The sequence below is a fragment of the Canis lupus genome, chromosome 13 (assembly GCF_003254725.2).
Source record: "Canis lupus dingo isolate Sandy chromosome 13, ASM325472v2, whole genome shotgun sequence".
In the NCBI taxonomy this organism is placed as follows: Eukaryota; Metazoa; Chordata; class Mammalia; order Carnivora; family Canidae; genus Canis; species Canis lupus.
Window position 1 is genome coordinate 28,893,717 of NC_064255.1, and position 15,800 is coordinate 28,909,516.

The following is a 15,800-nucleotide window of genomic DNA, read 5'->3' on the forward strand; positions in this document are numbered from 1 at the left end:
GTGAGCAAGTTTGCAGAAGTGGAGAGAAAGTAGATTAGCTAAAGCAAATGAAGAGCAAGTTTTCCCAGACAGGTAGTTGACTTCAGTGAAGGGTCAGGAGCCGTAGAATTGAGTGGCTGGAAAAGGGGGGTGGGGCAAGAGCTATTGACTGAAGCATCAGATCCTTTCAGTCCAGTCTGGTGCATGGTAAACACTTGCACATATGGGTTCCTTCACTTAGTGCACACCTTTCACTGTTTGGGGGAGAAATGAGAGATAATCAGGGCAGTATTTGTGAGTGTTTAGTAAAAATGAAATATATTCCATTTAGATTATATAATTCCTCCTTTCAGTGTTGGCCTTTTTGTTGTTGTTGTTGTTGTTTTTATTAAACTATTGGGGGAAGGGAATTTTGCTGTTCTGAATGCTCCTTTTTGGAAAGTAAAACTAATAACCTAGTTCACCCCATCAATTTTACATTTTTAATTTGATGAAATATAAAAGTCTGAGAACACAGTGCTTTATGTGTTTAGAGCAAAAGAGGACAAACTTTTAATTTTCTGAAATTTTCTGAAATCTGAAATTTTCTGAAATCTGAAATAGGTGAAGTTCATAGATGATGTCCCATATCTAACTATCCAGTAATGGGGGAAAAAACTTTTTGACTTTATTATTTTATTTATTTATTTGTTTATTTTTAACATTTTGATTTTAGATGAAGATCGACTTTCTAGAAGAAAAAGTATTGTGGACACTGTATCCATTCAGGTGGATATTTTACCCAACAGCATTCCTTCTGATGATGTGGTAAGTCGCTGAAAGTGTATGGCAAGGTACTTTCTTGAGATAGATATTACTTTAAAAGAATTTTTTCCCCCTCTATAGTTTGAAACAGGAACAAATATAACTAAATTATCCCCCAAATCAACAGTGCTATTAGTAGATATTAATCTGATTTAGCTTTTAGCTTATTTCTTACATATTTTACTGAACTCATGTTGGCTCTCAGTAAAGATACATAAACTTAATATCGTGTATTATGAGGTTGTTAGTTTTTACATTGTAACTTAGTGTAATAAAAGGAACTGTGTGAAACAACTAAGTTTTTTTTAATCAGTAAGAAATAAGGCCTGTTAATAAATTAGGAGGCTCTCCAAATCCTATTTTTAAAGATTTATGAAACAAATTATGAGAATAAAGGAAATTGTACAATCTCATGTGAAGGCAAATACTTTATAGAAGGCTTCAAAGCCTCATCTGGGAGGGCATATTTTTTTTTTATCATCTGATAGTAACTATAATGAATTTAATGTAGGCTATACTGTATCAGTGCCCTACATACCCTTTAAGAACTGTGACTTATTTGAAATGTCAGAGATTTGATGCTCTCCTCCTGTTTGAATAGAGCATAAAACTGTACCCTCCCTAGTTTTAGGAAGAAAAACCAGCCAGCATTGTCTAGGACTAAACTCCACATGGATCAACCAGAGAATTTTTTGATAGTCGAGTAAAAATGCTGAAATGCCAGCATGTCAAGTCAGCCTCTTCCTTGGGGATTTATCTGCTGTTTGCCTACCTAGGTATTTCATGACTTCTCATGGTACAGTATAAATAGTTAACAGATTATCCATTTAAGAAAAGGGAAAGGAATTTGCCTGAATTCATGCTGTCACAGCCCACCTCACACCCCCCCCCCCCCCCCCGGCCAATCCCTGTCAATTAATCTTCAAGAATTATAGCTTTTTGGTGGCCAGGCTCCAGCCATCTAGTTTACATCTTTTTTGCTGTTCCACTCCCTACTAAATAGAACCAGTCAGTTTCACTAAGAAATTATCAGCAGAGTGTCAAGATCATTTAAGAGGCAGTTAGTGTTCATTTTGAGGTATGGTGGGTATAGTTTCTTGCCAGTTTAAAGCTCAAGAAAAATCATCCTCCCTAAATACATCTGTTGAAAGCCATTTTAATGTATATACTTTTTACTAGTCAGGAGGGTATTGTGCTACCTTTGTATTTTAATGATAATGAATTTGCTCTTTCTTTTGGGGGTCGGGGGGAATTAATCTAAAGCCGTAGCTTACACACTTTATCAGGAGTGCAGTAAATATTATTGAGTAGTACTCCATTCTTCTTTTGGCAACCATTGTTATTTAAAAATATATATATATAGCACTTCAAGTTATTGCAAAGAAGTCAGTCTAATTTGAGAAAAATGAAGTGAAGAAAACATTTGTATACAGACTTACTATAGAAAGATTCTCAGACATTTTGCAATTAAAAGTCCATTAATGTATTTTTTAACTTGTCAAAGACCCTGTTTTCTCTTTGCTATAAGTTCTACGTCAGATATGCTGCCTACCAAGCATTTGAAAAATTAAGTACAGTTTATTATAAGAGTCACTTGAGCACATTGAAGTTTCAAACTCAGTTACCATTATGGAATCTGATATTGCATATTAGTAATGATAGTTCAAAAAACAGAAGACAATATAACATTACTTTCTAGGCTACAACTAATTAATAGCATGGGCAGGAGAAATTCACATCAGTTAAGTGTTCACCAGTTAATGGTATAACAAAATATCAAACTGTGAATAAATATATTTGCTAACAATCAAAGAGAAAATTGTTCATTGAAGAAAACATTCCTCTTGTATTTGATCAAAATTATTTGAAATTTTATATGCATAATCCCAGTTAGTCCTCAAATATCCACTGCTTTTAGAGCTTAAATTTAAAAAAAAAAAAAAAGTCAGATTGCTTAGATGAGATCATAGCAAACTAATATTTTCCCTAGATATACCTCAAATTGTTACTGTAGTCTGTTGAAATACTTGGTCCACTTGAGGTATGTCAGTACTGATATTTGCAATTCAAACCTTAGCCCACCATGATCACTCCATGAATTTTCTAAAAGTTGACATATATATACAGAAAGAGATGGATAGGTAGATACCTAAATTAAGACATTCAAGAAGATAAATGGCTAAAATGGATAGAAATGCCTCTGCTTCCACAGATAAGATTATCAGCTTTACTAATAGCATAAAGCACGATTGACGTGATTCTTTGATCTCTGGTGCTCTCAGCATTATGGGCATGATTGATACACATAATGGATATGAGTAAAACCTGAAATCCCCACTTGATTCTTCTAATAGGTAATCGTCAATGCTTGATTATTTGGGGGAATGGATGGAGGATATAAAAATTACATTTTGAGTGCATATGGAATTTTTCTTTGTACAAAAGTAAGTCCCAGTTGGCTAAAAAGAATTGTCATTTATTCTAGGACAAATAGAATCTTGTCTTTATACATATGTACTCCCTGCCTTTTCCCAAATACAAGTAAAGAAACTTGCACGTGTGCTAACGAAACAAGTCTAGCCTAATATTAGAAACTGCTGTGCTAGGTGTTGTAAAATTAGTAAGATACAGTGAAAATAACATAACTACTAGTCTGATTGGAAAAATATAATCAGCAGATTTTATGTAGGCTCAGGGGGGTTGTACAGCCTAGGTTAGAGTTGCACATGTTGAGTAAGGCAAAAGTTCTCAAGAGTCGAAGGAATGTTGAAGCTCCTAGAGGCTGATATCTTTGCACCATTTCTCCCGAACATACAACTGGTGTTCTGGAGAGGCAAACAGACTGTAGTTTGTTTGGGCACCAAGTAAAGAAGGTGGCTTGTATTTACACTGTATGAAAAATATGAATCATTAAACAGTTGGTCCTTTTTCCTTTTTAAATGGGATTCATAAAAGGAAAGGGGGAAACGAGATGGAAGCCAAATTATAGAAAATTTTGTCACCCACCTGAGGGCTTGTGTGTGATTTGGTAGGAAGTTAGGGAAACATCGAGATTTGGGCAGTGTTGTTAGCAGCACTATGATTTTATGAAAGGAGTCTCAGAAGCGTGGCCAAATGAAATCAGGAAGAGGAGACTGGAGCTAGAGAAGCCAGCTTATAGATCCTTTTAATAATCTATGGTTGGATAAGGAGGACCCACAGTAGCCAGGCTGGAGATAAGGAAGGGGGCAGGAGAGCAGTAGCTTGTTTGAGAGTGGGATGGGCATGGCGAAGAAGTTTCAAAAAGGGAGTCTGAGAAAGAAGGTTAAAAACAAAAAAGCAGAGGGACAGAGTGACTGCATTGTGATCATCCGAATTAGGGAAAAGAAGAACCAGTAGAGAAGAGTTCTTGGAATAAAGTACTTTAACTTTCCACTTCCCTGAGATTGGAATGGGTCATAAATTAACACTTAACATGTGACAAGAAGGCTGGCCTCATGGTTCTTCTGTGTCCTTTTCCCTGTAATATAATTGTTTTGCAGGAGTCTCTAAACTCCTTAACCACATATACGAACGACAGTGGGTTTTTGTCATTGAGGTACTAGATTGCTTCTAGGTACAAATAATTAATGAGCCAGAGCCTAATCCTGTATATCTGCTCCAAATATCTAGAACAAGGCAACTGAAGATTCCCGAGTTTAATCTGACTTCAACTAGAAATATGCACCCTCAGTAGAAAAACTGAGGTAGTGGAACTCTTGCTGCTTTGATTTCCAGCTAAAGCCTTTGCATTACAGAGAAGCTAAGGTGCAAAAGCATGAAGTCTTGCTTTCGTTAGTCTTGCTGCCTTAGACTTAGCAAAAGAAGCTCATGAGCTAAAATTAGGGCTGACCAGAGGCCCAGGCAAGTACTCAGGTATCATTTTTTAACTTCTATTCAGAGACACTATAGTAACTTGGGTATATTATTCCCCCTGAAAATGTGCTGGTGCCATAAAAAGTATTACTTTTTATCATAAAGCAGTTGATTCCATGCCTTTTATATATCTCAAAGCAAGAAAGGGGAGAACCTCTTATTAAAGGGTGTTTCTGGAAAATAGGTCTTGGTGGTTGACCTTCAAAGATCCAGAATATGATTAAGATGTTGATTATCTATACTCATTGAATGCTTATCAAAGTAGTGATGATTCTTTTTTTATTTAGTTTTTTTATTTTTATTTTTATTTTTTTTTAAGATTTTATTTATTTATTCATGAGAGACACAGAGAGAGAGAGAGCAAGGCAGAGACACAGGCAGAGGGAGAAGCAGGCTCCATGCAGAAGCCTGATGTGGGACTCCATCCCGGGACTCCAGGATCATGCCCTGGACTGAAGGCAGGCGCTAAACCGCTGAGCCACCCAGGGATCCCCCCCCCCCCTTTTTTTTTTTTTTTTTAAGTAGTGAGGATTCTTGCTTTTAAACCATTTTAAGTTTTCAGTTTATTTTTAATTTGTAAACTGTATATGGCACCAAAATTAATAGAGGGTGTAGAGTACTTAGTTTACATATTTTCCCTGCCTTGAATATCTCCAAGCACTGTTCACTTAGGGAAGCCTGGTACAGTCAGGGGGACTCAGATCTTGTTGCACACCCATGACGGGATGGACGTCTGTAATGCAGTGGTGGTTGGGTTGCCTCCAGGAAGCTGCCAGCCTGGCATTAATCACTGCAGTCAGGCCACTGTTAAAACCAAGGGAGAAATGGAGAGTTTTTGATATTAGGGAATATAGTCACAAATCCAGCCAGCACAAAGAAGAGAAACAATTGCAAAAGTTCTTAGATGACTTGTAACCAGGTGAAGCTGTTACTTATATTGACCTTTCTTAACTCTTTGTTTTACTTAAAATCACTTTTCTCTAGGTTAGTAACACTGAAGAAATCACCTTTGAAGCATTGAAGAAAGCAATTGGTGAGATTTTTGTTAACTCTCCTAATGATTTGCTAGCTTCTCGCTTATGAAGTGTCAAATAAACAGAAGCTGCATGGTGTTTCTGCATCGATCTGTAATTGATTTACTCAGCTACGTTTTTTAGACTTTTATGCTTGCCCTGTCTTATCATAGGTGGTTCTTTTTCTTTCTGTAGAGTGACTTTCCTAGAATTGTGAAAGCATGTCAGTGTATTTTATGCCACACTTACTTGGTGGCCAACATGCAGGCTGCACGAACTTAGGAGAAACAGCATATTTCCTTTTGTAGGAAATGGGAGGATGAAAATTCTGAATAATTCTAAGTGAATTAAGTAGAGTAACTTTTAACAGGCACAAAGTAATGTAATTATAAGCGTGTTTCTAATGGGGTAGGAGAAAGGAGCTGGCTGAGATTGTTAGCAGATAGGCATAATAGAGGACCATGTTACATCTTGCTGTTTTATCAGTGAGAACATTGGAGCAGAGAAATGAACAAACTCTTCTGAGATCATGTAGCTAGTAAATGATGATGCCGGATTTCATACCCACATCTAATTGACTAATCTTTTCACTTTGCATAAAGAATGATTTTTTTTTTCTCCTTTGGCCCTTATGGAAATAAATTTTACATGGTTTGCCTGTTTTTAAAATTTTTTAAATGGTTCTTTCAATTAAGTACTAATATAAATTACTACTAGGTTAGTGATATCTTGTCCTCAATTCATTTCTAATTGGTAAAGCTATATAGAGTGGAAATAGACTCTCATTTTTTTTTTCAGAGATGTTAGAATAAGAAAATCAGTATCAAGGAAAGTAGAGTGCTCTAGCACACATCATGCATAAAAGAAAATCTAATCTTTTTCAGCTTAATTCATTAGAGGATTTAAAAAAAAATTTGTAATACAACATCAAATTTACCAAAATAAAATTAATTGAATTCAGTAAGCAATTTTGAGTACCCTTATATAATGTACAGGATATTTTGAGATATTTGAAGATGAATAGGACATGTCGTGGGGTGCGTAGTTGGCTCAGTTGGTAGAGCTCATGACTCTTTTTCGTTCCCCCTTTGTCTTAATTTAAATTCAAGTTGCCAACATATAACACCCAGTGCTCATCCATCAAGAGCCCTCCTCAGAAGCACATGACTCTTAATATTAGGGTTGTGAGTTCAAGCCCCATGTTGGGCATGGAGTCTACTTAAAAATAACAGCAACAAGATAGAACATGTCAAGAAATCTACAGTCTAGGACAGTGGTTCTCACGGTATGTCTTGGACCTCTGGATAGCCTATAGTGGCTCTTTCAAGGGATCCTTCAAGCAAAAAAATTTCATCATAACATTAAGATACTATTAGCCTTATACTGCATCAATTAACATGAATGAAGGAGGCAGTGGTATCACACTAGACCAAGAGTCATCATGTCATATTCTTCACCACACACACATATTTATTTTTAAATGATATTTTATTTCATTTGTATATGTTCTTAATTAATATAAATTATTTTATTAAATCTCAACCCATGGGTACATCTCTGGGAAATACACATAAAGCACTTCTTTGCCTTGATTTGTAAGCTGAACTAGTTGACTTTTTTTTAAAGATTTATGTATTTGAGAGAGAGAGAGAGAAAGGTGTATAGAAGCCGGGGGGTGGGGGACAAACAGGGAGAGAACCTCAGGTAGACTCCCTGCTAAGCAGGGAACCCAACACAGGGCTTAATCTCATGACCTGAGTTGAAAAGTCAGATGGTTAACCCACTGAGCCACCCAGGTGCCCCTGAACTAGTTGATTTTTTAAGGAACGCCGTTTTTAGTTCAAAAAGAAAAAGAAAAGACTAACAGAAAACCTATGGTATTTGGTAGGCATTTTCTGGAAAATAAATGAAATGAAGCTGTGACTTTAAGGGAAAAAACAAACCATCCTCACTGTTTTTGCTTCTAATGATAAAATTAGCACTTTGAACAAAATTAAAATTTTAAAACTTTTGTTCACCACTATGAGTTTGACAGCACCCAGGTATTTAAAGATGCTTCTAATGAGATCAGTGGTGGTAACTAACAAATATGATTTTAAAAATACTGTGTAATGAGTCATGTCTACATTTAGACAACCTGCATAAATCACTGGATCAGTATTCCAATTAGCAATAATCACGCCTCGGATAAACCTCATTGGCTATGATACTGCCACTGCTCAAAGCTTGGATCAGTATTTCAGATGACCATTGCATGATGTTACAGAATCATGCATGAAGATTATTCAAAGTGTAAAATTGACCAGTAGATTTTAACCATAACCAGTTACACAATGTTTATTAGGAAGATTTTTTAAAATAGAAAGTTTAATTTTTTTTAATTTTAATTTTTTTTAAAGATTTCATTTATTTATTCATGAGAGACACACAGAGACACAGAGAGAGAGGCAGAGACATAGGCCAAGGGAGAAGCAGGTCCCGTGCAGGGAACCTGATGTAGGACTTGATCCCAGGTCTCTGGGATCGTGACCTGAGCCAAAGGCTGACGCTTAACTGCTGAGCCACCCAGGTGTCCCTATTAGGAAGATTTCAAATTTCATATTGTAACAAACTTTTAAGAAAACTACCATTTCTCAAATTTTGTTGTAGTGTCCAAAAAAGATACCCATAGTTCTGTGAAAGGCTATTAGAATACTTTTTCCCAGTATCTGTCTCTCTGATGCTAGATTCTCTTTATATACTTCAACCAAAATAACACTGACAGTGGGTTGGATACATTTGCAGCTAGAATCCAGCTGCCTTCTGTTAAGCCAAGACATGGAAGAGATTTGCAAAAATATAAAACAATACCACTCTCCTCCTGGAATTTATTTCACTTTGGAAAGTATGGTCATGTTTTCATTAAATGTTATTTATGGTACCATATAATGGTTTCATAATTGTTTTTAAATGAATTAAGTATTCTTAAGGTTTCTCAGTTTTGTATTGTAATCTAAAACTATTAATGGATATGAAAATTTGGCTTTCTTACAACTTTGAAGGATGTAAAGGACTCTTGAAACCAAAAACCTTGAGAACGGCCTAATGCGTGGCAAATAGATTTGGTGCCTGCAGGTCAAATTTAGTTCAAAGTATCTTCAGAAAGAGTGCACAGATCAGGGTGCATCTGCCTCATCTCACCCACGTACCCTTATTTTCTACTGCTTTTACATGACCTAATTTAAACACTTCGGTGTCCTGCCTGGCCTCAGGCACATTTGAGCTGCTTGCCCTGGTCTAGTGAAAAACAGAGTGGTGATAATAATTCTCTGTCATTCAGAAGTGTATAAATTCTTCAGTTTTGTTAACCTGCCACAGTTTTAGAGGAAAAATCGACCTCTGTTTCCTTTCTACCTGCTATTTCTATTTCCGCTTTTTAAAACTAACCGATTGTGACCTATAGATTATCCGCCTCAAAAGCAGCCTGAGTTAAAGAACATTGAACACAAGTGCATTCATCCTATGAAATTCTCAACCAGGAAAAAAACAAAACAGCTAAAGAATTGCTGGGGGGTTACAGTAGACCATTACCAATAAGCCATAAATTAACCCTATTTCCATATTCTTTTTTTTTTTTTAAGATTTCATTTGTTTATTAGAGCCAAGCAGGGGGAAGGGCAAAAGAAGAGGGAGGAGCAGGCTCCCCATTGAGCAGGGAGCTGGACGCGGGGTTCGGGGCTCAACCCTAGGACCCAAGAGATCATGACCTAAGCCGAAGACGGATGCTTAACTGACTGAACCACCCAGGATCATATTCTGAAGCAGATGTTCACACTTATATTAGTAGTATCAAGATAGGCATTTATCTTACTGTCTCACAAACTTTGGTCAGGCCTCACATCATAAAACACGTCTTTTTAAACTGTCAACAAGTGCAAAAGGCTAAAACAGTAAGGTTCCAAATGACTCTATTTCCACTATGACATTCAGTATCAGCAGACTTTTTTTTTTTTATTAAATTTATTTTTTATTGGTGTTCAATTTACTAACATACAGAATAACCCCCAGTGCCCGTCACCCATTCACTCCCACCCCCCGCCCTCCTCCCCTTCTACCACCCCTAGTTCGTTTCCCAGAGTTAGCAGTCTTTACGTTCTGTCTCCCTTTCTGATATTTCCCCCACATTTCTTCTCCCTTCCCTTATATTCCCTTTCACTATTATTTATATTCCCCAAATGAATGAGAACATACAATGTTTGTCCTTCTCCGACTGACTTACTTCACTCAGCATAATACCCTCCAGTTCCATCCACGTTGAAGCAAATGGTGGGTATTTGTCATTTCTAATAGCTGAGTAATATTCCATTGTATACATAAACCACATCTTCTTTATCCATTCATCTTTCGTTGGACACCGAGGCTCCTTCCACAGTTTGGCTATCGTGGCCATTGCTGCTATAAACATCAGGGTGCAGGTGTCCCGGCGTTTCATTGCATTTGTATCTTTGGGGTAAATCCCCAACAGTGCAATTGCTGAGTCGTAGGGCAGGTATATTTTTAACTGTTTGAGGAACCTCCACACAGTTTTCCAGAGTGGCTGCACCAGTTCACATTCCCACCAACAGTGTATGAGGGTTCCCTTTTCTCCGCATCCTCTCCAACATTTGTTGTTTCCTGCCTTGTTAATTTGCCCCATTCTCACTGGGGTGAGGTGGTATCTCATTGTGGTTTTGATTTGTATTTCCCTGATGGCAAGTGATGCAGAGCATTTTCTCATATGCATGTTGGCCATGTCTATGTCTTCCTCTGTGAGATTTCTGTTCATGTCTTTTGCCCATTTCATGATTGGATTGTTTGTTTCTTTGGTGTTGAGTTTAATAAGTTCTTTATAGATCTTGGAAACTAGCCCTTTATCTGATATGTCATTTGCAAATATCTTCTCCCATTCTGTAGGTTGTCTTTGAGTTTTGTTGACTGTATCCTTTGCTGTGCAGTATCAGCAGACTTTTAATTTAGTGTCTCATGTACAAGGGCATGAATATTTATAAAAGAATTATCCTTCAGGTAGGGCCCTGACGTTGTTTGGTTTATAGCAGGGTGTCCTGCTCCTGCTTTTTTGGGGAAGAGAGAGGTAGTCTTTAAGAAAGGAACTTGTACGATATAGCTTTACCTTAGATTAAAAAAAAAAAATTTTGTGTATCTGCTCTCTAGTGTTACAGACATTTCAAGGATGTTTGGTCTTTTGCTTTTTTCCTTTTAAAACTAGTCTTATAAATTACCTTTATTTTTGATTTATAGATTATTTGCTTTTATGGTCATTGGCAAGGTTCTGTGAAAATCTGTATTCTCTTTAATGGGTCTTTGTAAACATTTATATAGATACCAGTGGAATGGAAGAACAGGAAAAGGAAAAGAGGCGTCTTGTGATAGAGAAATTCCAGAAAGCACCTTTTGAAGAAATAGCAGCACAATGTGAATCCAAAGTGAGTAAGCCACAGGGTAAAAGGGATGGAGGAGGAGTTTTATTTTGTGAACATTTTCTTAGTCATTAGGTGGTAGGTTCCATGCTTTATGCAGATCCACAGAACACAAGGTAATGAATGTATCAGGTAGGGACTGAAAACCCTGACAGCCTGGCTAGGAGGCCTCAGTGATATCTGTGTGTAGTACAAGCTGATGGAATGCCAGATCCCAAACTGAATGGTGAAGATTATTGTTGCCCTGATACTTTCTGGGCAGTAGTTTTCAGGGACTTAACTGTGAGTGTTTTGTTTTATGTGTCTCTTGGTTTGTTTCTACCAGTGAGACTAGGAAATGGATGAAAGAGGAACTTTACATTAAATTCCAGTGTATGGGACAGAAGAAACCAAAACATGAAAGTACTTTGTACCATCAGCTTCATGGTTTCACTTATGGCTTTCCTCTGTAGACTGTGTTTGTATTAGCACAGATGGGTATTAGGGAAATAAAGAAATCCATTCTTAATTTTTTTTCTCCATTGTAGGCAAATTTGCTTCATGATAGACTTGCTCAAATATTGGAACTCACCATACGGTAAGGATTTTATTACTACAACAGCAATAAAATAACAAAATAGAAATTATTAAACCCCTATATAGATTTGTGGTTGATTATATTTTTAGGTAATAGTGCTTTTCAGTTAGGCAAACACAAGATCACAGAGGTGCTTCCGTCTTGGTGTCATTCTGTTCCCTGGACAGACCTCGATAGGATTGCTTCTAGTGTCTTCTAGCTGTCCTAGCTTTCCTTTTTAGATCATTCCTTCCTTTAGCCTGCTGCCATAAGGAAATCTGGGTAACTTGGAAGTCTCACATTCTAATGATATGTTTAACCAGGTAATTTGTCATATTTAACCATTTTGACCTACAAAAAACTGCAGTTTTATATGGTTCAACCTCACCATTGTCTCCAGGGCAGGACTAATTGTCCCTATGCATACGGCTCGCTTGAATCATTAAATTTTCCTCAGTCATACCTATTTCAGTCCTATTGTAACTTTATGTCCCAAACATAAGGTATCTGACATACTTGATCATGGCATTACCTGCTTGTATCTGGTGGTTCTTAAGTAGAGAAGCACGGGAGAGAGACAATGACAGGTTCCCTATAGGGAAAGCACTTACACAGGTCCCTCTGCCGACCTCCGTGTGGACGCTGGCCTGTCTGAGGGAGCACAGTGGATGAGCTGTAGTTCAAAGCTATGCTTTTGGAGGTTTTTTAATACATCAACTGTGTCTTTTATATCTTTAACTTGATTAGCTAAGTCTGTGTTGCTTCAGCCCCAGTATTCTGTAAATAGGAAAGTCAGGTACATGCTATAGTCCACTTGCTTTTTTAGTTCAGCCTTTTTTCTGCTGTCCTGTACAAAGCATGTTTTCATCAGTATCACCTCTTATTCTAGGCGTTTCCCCCTCTGTTCCTGCCACCCCCACTAAGCTAACAATTACTCATTTAAAAATTTTTGGAACAGAAAATCAGACTATAGTATGCGATATGTGATATACCTTAGAATCAGATAAAATTGATGGCTGTGAGCATTTAGTTATTTGATGCCTGTTAATTATAATAGTAATGGTCTATTTTGTAATTGATCTTATGCAACATGTTTTATATGTTACTTTTGCTAATTCTCACCACACCCTTGAAAAGATAAGTAGGTGCTTCTCCAGCCCCCTCACCCCCTGCTTCCAGGTAAAAACAGAGGCTTTATTTAGAGAAATAACTGGCTGGAGGTCACCTGGCTACTGAGTGGAAAAATCAAAATTCAAATCCATAACTGTTCTTAAAAGGAATATTGCTAGAACCCCACCATATTACATTTAATCACATCGTCATAGCTCTGTGGATTTAGTATTTTAGGATAAAAATTATGGCTAATCCTCTTTTATTGATATTGCAAATACTACTAATAACATTTATTGAGCACTTACTACTAACTGTTAGTATTTATTGAATACTTACATTGTTCTAGGCTTTATATTAAGTGCATTATTTCATTTAATATTTATAACAAAAACTTAAAAAAGGGTAGTGATTAATTTTACTTGACGAATGTAGAAACTAAGGAACACAGAAGTCAGGTGACTTATCCAAGGTCACCTAGTTGGAAGGAGTAGTTCTGGATCACTTACATCATATGAAGAAGTCTTTTGTTCTTGTTGGATGGATTTCTTCTTGTTCATTTCCCTGCTCTCCCTAACAGACAGAAGGCAGGGTTTGTGCCCTTGAGAAACAGAAGAGTCTTATACTTCAGTCTCCATTGTTCTTTCATTCCCTTGGACCTGCAATAAAGAAAGTAATAAGAAATGCAGAGAAGCAGGAAAATATAGTAAGAGTAGGCAGCCCCACAGATGATCCAGTTACTGGAATTAGTAGACAAGGACAGAAAAATACATACACACACGTACATTAAAGAACTTCAAGGAAGAGAGTCACATGTTTTAGGAGAGAAGAGGAAACTAAAAAAGAACAAGGTCATAATGCAAGAACAGAGTGACACAGTGTGTGAAGGGAAGAATTTCAGAGGATAAGCCTAATGGTATATTGGGACGCTACAGAAGAACACTCTACATTGCTCGTGGGAATGTAAAATGTGTACTTTGTGAAACTTTAGCAATTTCTTACAAAGTTAAACACATACCTGCTCTTGATCCTGTAATCCCATTTCTCAGTATTTACCCAGAGAAATAAAAACTTATGTTCACAGAAAGATACAGACATGAATGTTGTAGCAGCTTTTTTTATAATTTCCAAATGTCCATTAACAGGAGAGTAGATAGACAATAGACAAATAATGATATTCTTAATATAGTGAAATAATATTCAATAAACAGGAACACTTTTTTATGCTAAAAAAATAAACACATTGAACAAAAGACATAAAAGAGTATAGCTTGTATGGACAATTCTTTACAGGCTGTATGTATAACTGTGAAATTCAGGAACAAGCAACTCTAATCGTCAGCAGGAGAGATCAGAACACAGTTGTTGGATGTGGGGATGTGAGAGTAGTGAGAAATTAACTAGGGACACAAAGGAACTTTTTGAATAGCGAACATGTTCATGATCTGTATTGGGATGTGATTATGCAAGTGTATATACATTTGTCGATTCTTGTTGAACAGTATACTTAAAATCTATGCATTTAACTCTGAAAACTATCCCTCAGTAAAAAAAAAAAAAAAAAAAAGAGAGGTATTACAAATACTGAAATGGGGATTGCAAAATAATTATTAGTTACAGAAGTAAAATAATATGTCAGGAAAGTAGAAACAACTAAATAGCTTAAGAACAGTTTACAGTTAGATAATTATATGAAATTAATATTTGTGCATACATTATTTAAATTCATTACTATACGAATGGTAATGAAAATGTATTCCCATATATTCATAACTATAAAACACTAACTCAAAGAACTATTTATGACTTACATGAAATAATCCTGTCTCTGAAATATGCATAAAAATACTTCATAAATGAAAACTCATACCTTTGAATAGAAAGTATTTTAAAGGCACCAGTTCTCTGCAGATGAATCTTTAGTTTTAGTCAAAATCTTCACAGTTTTTGTTTTTTTTTTATACTTGAACAAATGATGCTAAAGACAGTGTGTAGAAAATCCAATAGAAAACAGTCAAGAAAGTGTCATGGAAAGAAAAACAGGGAGCCTTGCTGGGTAGGAAAGCATGGTAGATCTTTGGTATCTACAGTAGGATGGACTTGTGTATAGTTAGGTAGACTAAAGGAGAATTTGAAATATAAATGTCCATGGTTTTCAGGGAAAAGAGCAGGTATTATGTGCAGTAAATCTTGTTTGGACAACTACTAAAGACTTGACAAAGGAGGGAGGGTGGAGGATTCTTCACTATTTTTACCAAAATAGAAAATTTTAACTCTGTTTAGGAAACTATGTGGAAATACTAGAATTTATATAGGAATATTTTTTGTGATTTTAGTCTAGGGAAAGTATTCCTTAGCATATTACAAAGCTGAAAGTCATAAGAGAATGGTATGGATTTTTTGGTACGGTTTTTTTCGGCAAGACAAAACTCAAAACACAAGGTTCAGATTCAAATAGTACAGTTGTGGAAAAGCATTTGTATCATACAAAAAAAAATTAGTTTCCCATACTGATAAGATAAAAACATTGGAGTACAAATATAGGAAGTGGACTCAAATAGACAATTTGTTTTAAAAGAAACAGAGTGGATACTAAATCTTTTGTAGATATCTTAGTGATATATACTACTAGTGGTAACCCCAAAATTAAAAATGAGTGGTTCCCCTTTTGCCTGCCAGATTGGCAAAGATTAAAGAAAAAAAGAGAACAAGTGCACTCCGGTGTTGAAAGTATAAATTGCTAGTAATCTGGCAATATGTATCAAAGTCAAAATTGTGAGTATACTTCAAGAAATTCTGTTTGTAAGACTATAAACCTGGAGACAATAAGGATAAAAATGATAGGTGCATATATCCAGTGGACTAGATCAATGAACAGTATGAAATACTATGCTGTCAGCAAAAAGGATACTATGTGTACACATGAAAGATATCTCTGCTAATGAAACAGAGCAAGCTTACCTGAATGGATGTAGTGTAATCCTACTA

General features: G+C 36.3%; 1 protein-coding gene and 1 non-coding gene across 6 annotated transcripts in view; one reads left to right on the plus strand and one right to left on the minus strand.

The window, feature by feature from the left end:
• EFR3A (EFR3 homolog A) overlaps positions 1-15,800 on the plus strand; it is a 105,603-nt gene that overhangs the window by 87,216 nt on the left and 2,587 nt on the right. For 4 of the 5 annotated variants that reach the window (XM_025450092.3, XM_049092739.1, XM_025450093.3 and 1 more), the window contains 4 exons: positions 695-786; positions 5,662-5,710; positions 11,049-11,152; positions 11,674-11,723. In XM_025450092.3, coding sequence (XP_025305877.1) covers positions 695-786; positions 5,662-5,710; positions 11,049-11,152; positions 11,674-11,723 — 295 coding nt within the window. Of the gene's footprint in view, positions 1-694; positions 787-4,434; positions 4,678-5,661; positions 5,711-11,048; positions 11,153-11,673; positions 11,724-15,800 lie in introns of those variants that run through there. The other variant, XR_003138124.3, reaches the window with a different exon arrangement.
• Positions 7,773-7,917, minus strand: LOC112662552 (U4 spliceosomal RNA). The gene has a single exon (XR_003138649.1). It is a non-coding gene; the product is annotated as a U4 spliceosomal RNA (small nuclear RNA).